This window comes from Oratosquilla oratoria, unplaced genomic scaffold, assembly GCF_046742065.1.
Source record: "Oratosquilla oratoria isolate Oo_2021 unplaced genomic scaffold, ASM4674206v1 SCAFFOLD55, whole genome shotgun sequence".
NCBI classification, from domain to species: Eukaryota; Metazoa; Arthropoda; class Malacostraca; order Stomatopoda; family Squillidae; genus Oratosquilla; species Oratosquilla oratoria.
This window is the reverse complement of record NW_027467719.1, coordinates 1585492-1591118: the sequence shown is the minus strand read 5'-3', so window position 1 is coordinate 1591118 and position 5627 is coordinate 1585492. Positions and strand designations below refer to the sequence as shown.

At 46.3% G+C, this 5627-nt stretch overlaps 1 protein-coding gene across 1 annotated transcript; it reads right to left on the bottom strand.

Annotated features, from left to right (window-relative positions):
- Nucleotides 1–1297: 1297 nt before the first annotated feature.
- Nucleotides 1298–4560, bottom strand: LOC143023698 (uncharacterized). Its single transcript, XM_076182308.1, has 6 exons — nt 3912–4560; nt 3712–3765; nt 2891–3621; nt 2540–2776; nt 1685–2263; nt 1298–1540 (listed from the first exon to the last, which is right to left on the bottom strand). The coding sequence occupies exons 1-6, from the start codon at nt 4558–4560 to the stop codon at nt 1298–1300; spliced, it is 2493 nt and encodes an 830-aa protein (XP_076038423.1).
- Nucleotides 4561–5627: the final 1067 nt, after the last annotated feature.

The following is a 5627-nucleotide window of genomic DNA, read 5'->3' as shown; positions in this document are numbered from 1 at the left end:
ATATTATCAACATAATAAGGTACAATATACAATATAAACAATATCCTAACTAACTAAAATAAAAGGATAATAAAGGAATAATACACACGGAACATAGAATATTATATTTCATACGATCGGTAATTCAGAAAGACGAAAAAATTAGGGCGTGGCTACAACTACCCGAAACAGGTGGTAACATGAAAAGTACATCTATTACAAAGGAACACATACTTGCGATCACGCAACACCCCTCCCCCAAAAGAATACGCTTACAAGGGTTTGTAAGCAAAGAATCACTTTAACCAAGGTCAATCACACTAACATTTTAAGTTTGCACATGGGTAGTTCGGGATAGGGCATCAGCCAGCACATTATTTTTTCCACTTATGTGCGCGATCTGTAAATTGAATGGCTGTAAGGCCAATGCCCACCGTAGAAGGCGTTGATTAGTGTTTTTCATTCGTTCCACAAATGTCAGGGGATTATGGTCTGTAAACACTTGCACAGGGTGAACTGTGCTTCCTACGTATACTCTAAACGCTTCCAGAGCCATAATCAAAGCTAACGCCTCCTTTTCGATGGTGGCATAGTTCCTCTGCGCCTTTAGGAACTTCTTTGAGAAGTAACACACAGGATGTAACACACGATCCTCCTCACCCTCTTGTAGAAGCACGGCACCGGCACCAACTTCGCTGGCGTCGACGTGGATGGTGAACGGCCTCTGGAGATCAGGGGCACGTAGGACAGGAGCATTTGCCAGCAGAGCCTTCACGCTCTCGAAGGAGTCCTGGCAAGCCTGGGTCCACTTGAAGGAGGTCTTAGTACTCAGGAGGTCGGTGAGAGGAGCCACCACGGAGGAGAAGTTGGGACAGAAGCGACGATAGTAGCCCACCATTCCCAACAGTCTCATCACTCCCTTTTTGTCGCTTGGGGCAGGATACTGCAGAATGGCTGTAATCTTGGCTGCAATCGGTTGGACCTCCCCTTTCCCGACGACATGCCCCAGGAATGTGATGCGGGCATGGCCGAACTCACTCTTGGCGAGGTTCACTGTCAAACTGTGTGCTGCCAGAACAGCAAAGAGGGCTCTTAGGCGGTCCACGTGTTCTCCCCAGGAGTCGCTGAAGACGACGAGGTCATCCAGGTAGCAGCGGACACCCACCAGCCCCGCCGTTACGATGTTCATAAGGCGTTGGAAGGTTGCAGGTGCATTCCGCAAGCCAAAGGGGAGGACGGTAAACTGATACAGCCCCTCGGGAGTGATGAACGCGGAGATGGCCCTCGACCGCTCTGACAGGCGGACTTGGTAATAGCCCTATAGTAGGTCCAGTTTCGTCACCCACTGTGCTCGACCAACGTCGTCAATGACATCATCAATGCGTGGCAAGGGGTAGTTATCCGGCTCAGTGACTGCGTTGAGCTTTCTGTAGTCGATACACAGTCGCATAGAGCCATCGGGCTTCGGCACCAAGACCACGGGTGAGGCCCAAGGACTGCTACTGGGCTCCACGATACCAACCTCCTGAAGGCGTTGCACCTCCTCACGGACGTACTCCTTCTTGAATGCGTTCAGGCGGTAAGGACGTTGGCGGATGGGCCGAGCTCCGTTGGTTTCGATGTCGTGCTCTACAGCTGAACAGGGGTGAGGATGGTCACTAAATATAACACTATAGTCTGTCAAAAGAGAAGAAATATCACTCGCTTGGTCATTAGAGAGATGGCCTAACTTTGTACTGGGATCATAGAGTATTGTGGAATTGTCCACTTTAGCATACAAGCCACTCTGGAGTTCAGGGAAGTTGTCTTTCTGATCATTATCACATGTAGGCACTACAACACAAGCGGACAAGGAAGGTTCAACATTTTCCTCCCTTTCCTTACTCTTTCTCACTCTGTAGGGTTTCAGTAGATTGACATGCACCAGACGTTTTTTCTTACGCCTGCCTGGCGTATATACAACGTAATTGGCGTCCCCTACCCTGTCTACAATTTGGAAAGGTCCATCATACCTTGCCTGGAATGGGTGTGTCTGCACGGGCAAGAACACCAACACCTTATCACCTACCCTAAATTCCCTATGCTCTACCTTATGTTTTTTGTCAAATTGTTGCTTCATTTTTATCTGAGCAGATTTTAAATGGGCATTAGCCAGCCTCACAGCAGCTTTTAATTTTTCTCTAAACTCAACTACATATGATACCAAGGGTGTGACACTATTTTCTAGCAGCCAACTTTCTTTGAGGGCTTTGAGAGGTCCTCGCACCTCGTGGCCATAAATTAGCTGAAATGGGGAGAATCCTAAGGATTCTTGAACAGAGTCCCTAACCGTGAATAGGAGAAGGTCAACTCCCTCGTCCCAATCCTTCCCAAACTCCAAGCAATAAGTGCGCAACATGCGTTTGAATGTCTGATGGAATCGCTCCACCACCCCCTGGGATTGGGGATGATAGGCTGAAGACCTAGACTGCCGGACACCCAAACTCTGCATTACCTGATTAAACAATCGAGAAGTAAAATTGGATCCTTGGTCCGACTGCACTACTGTGGGAAGGCCTACTTGTGTAAAGAAGTGAATAAGGGCTCTCACCACATTCTTGGCTGTGATGCGGCGCAAGGGAATGGCTTCTGGATAACGGGTGGCACAGTCTATCATAGTAAAGAGAAACTGATTACCTCGGGGAGTCTTTGGCAGAGGACCAACGCAATCTATGACAATTCTGCCAAAGGGTTCCTCAATGACAGGGATAGGTTGTAGAGGGAACGGTTTAACGCTGGGGTGCGGTTTCCCTGCTACCTGACAACGGTGACATGTACTAATGTAGGAACTAATATCTCTCTTCATTTTAGGCCAATAGAAATGAGTTAGAATTTTTGCACTAGTCTTCCTAACTCCCAAATGTCCTCCTACCCCATCATGAGCAATACCCAGGATCTCCTTCCGTAATGGGCTTGGGACCATTATTTGGTGACGGACAGACCAAGGATAATTTGCAGGGGAATCAGTAGGACGGAACTTTTGCATCAATATGTCTGAGCTAAGGTAATAGCAGTTAGATTCAGACTTGGCTTCCTCTTCACTAATAGCTCTACGGAAACAACTGGCTAGTTCAGGGTCCTCTTTTTGGAAACAAATGAGCCTACTCCTAGTGACTGGGGAGGAACCGAAACTATCCAGGGTGGTAACATTGTCTCCCTCAGTGTCGTTTTCGCTATCAAACCTATTATGAAGGTCACCGGGTGGAGGAGAAGTTTCAAAAAATTCACCTAGATTTAAATCAGCAAGGTCAGGCTGAGTAGGAACATCCTCTGTGTTCTCACTAGGGTGGGGGGTAATTACACCAACATGAGCATCCTCATTATGCTCGCTAATCTCTGCCTCCACCCTGCGGCTCATGCTACGAGTAACAGCACATGCAGGGAATATGCCCGGAATGTCTGCCTCTAATTGGGAAGTATTATTCTCGGCAGAGGGACACGAGGAGACTATGACATTAGGTAACATCGTGCCCCCGGCGAGGTCATTTCCTATCAGAAGTGAAACTCCTTCTACAGGTAACTTGTCGACTACTCCTACCTGGGCATAACCTGTCCTAATATCTGACCGCAAGTATACTTGGCATATAGGGATACGTGACCCGCCTGTTAAACCGTTCACAAGGACCCAATTCCCAGTATAACATACATTTATCAAAGTAGCCACATCTTTTGTAATTAATGATAGGGCTGAGCCTGTGTCTCTCAGAAGCTTGATAGATGTAGGTGGGCTATCTTGATCAAGGGCCACTGAACCAGAAGAACAGAATGGTTCAAATGTTGATAACATAGGTGAGGAAGGATTATCTGGGAAAACTGATGGGCTAACAGCAGTGAGACAGGGCTCCAAAAAACTTTCCGATTGCTTGGCCACATTGATCGAGAGAGAGGGGGACCCTTGGAGAGGAACCTTTCTTTGTTGTAGTTTGAAACATTCATCAACATGATGTCCTGGTCTTTTGCAATACTTGCAATAGCTCCTGCCTCCAGTGAGGGTAGATTCTTTGGTCTCACTATCAATGGGCTTACCTGAGGTAGATGAAGCAGATGATGAGTGAGCCGGCAGTCGAGGAGCCTGTGGAGGTCCGACTGGCTTGGAGTCCCTAGTGGGGGGGGGGAGCTTTGGGGCAAGGTAGGGTGAGACCTGGAATGCATTCTAGGATTAGTTAAATGGTAATAGTCGGCCGCTGGGCCAGCCTCTGCCAAGGTACGAATACCTCGCTGATCCAAGTTGGCTCGCACATCTGGAGGGATATTATTTCTAATATCCTCCATCAATATTAACCCTTTGAGTTTCTCCAGGTCTACGTGAGCCTCCTCGCTCTCCACCCACCGGGTGAACAAGCGGAGCTTTCGTTGGAAGTACTCCACGTATGTCTCCTGGTTGGATTTCCTACATTTCCTGAATTGTTGCCGGTAGGCTTCAGGAACAAGTTGGTATGCTTGTAGAATATTATATTTAAGTACATAATAATCACTACTCTGACTCTCGGAAAGTGCAATAAATGTGTCGAGAGCTTTTCCCGAGAGGGCACCATACACCATCTGCGTCCACTGGCTGAATGGCCATTGGTACATACGTGCTAACTTCTCGAAAATAGAAAAGAACTTGTCTGGTTCATCCTCGTTAAATTTCGGAATATTAGGTGTTTTTTTCTATACCATGACTTTGAGACTTGAGTCTCTCTATTTCTAGTTCCAACTTCTTAAGTTCAACCTGTAAAGCTAAATCATTTACGGGGCTAGCACCCCCAACATCTTCCCGTGAGGCGAGGATGAGTTTATTTTCCTCTAAGTACTCAAGAATTTTGTCTTTCAAGGGGTTCTTATTTAAACCAGAGCACTCGCTTATTTGATAATGATGTGCTATCATCTCTAACTCTGGTTTGTTAAGCTTCCTTACCTCTTCGGCTGAAGGCGCCTTTACGAAGTTCTCCAAGTTGAACATGTTGAACTAAGATGTTGGAAGACAAGGAATAACAAAATGTTGCTTATTAGCTAGTTGGCAACCTATTGAATTAATGAAATACGTATAATAGGAATTAGCCACACGTATGGTAATGCGACTGTTAGCTGTTATCGCAAGAGCATGAAATAATGGTAACAATTCAATAGCTTACCACAAATCTCGGCGATGAACCACAACCGTATAGGCGTTCTAACAATATAAATGCACTAATGGCTACTATCCCGGTCGTAAGGCCCCCACTTGTTACGCCTCCCATTAATGCCCAATCTTAATTGGAGAAACAATTCTACCTCCAATCATCGACGAACCATATTGAGCCTAAATAGCAGGGTAACAATGTACTGCACATCAAATATAAATCTGTGCAGTACCTTCAAGCACGTATGTCAATAGGTTTAGGTGACCGGTGGGTAACTCAAAGGGGCAAGGTTAAGGCAAAACTATGGTGTTCTAACATAAATTATTTACATATTCACTTAGCACTACACACACACTTATTTTATGCCTACCCGGACTACTTGTTACCACTAGGGTCCACCTAACACACTTAACCTAGAGATTTTATAGAGGAGCGGGAAGTGTCCGCTCTGAACGGGTTCAGAAAGTAGAGAGAAAGAATACGAATGCGTATTCACTCGTGACT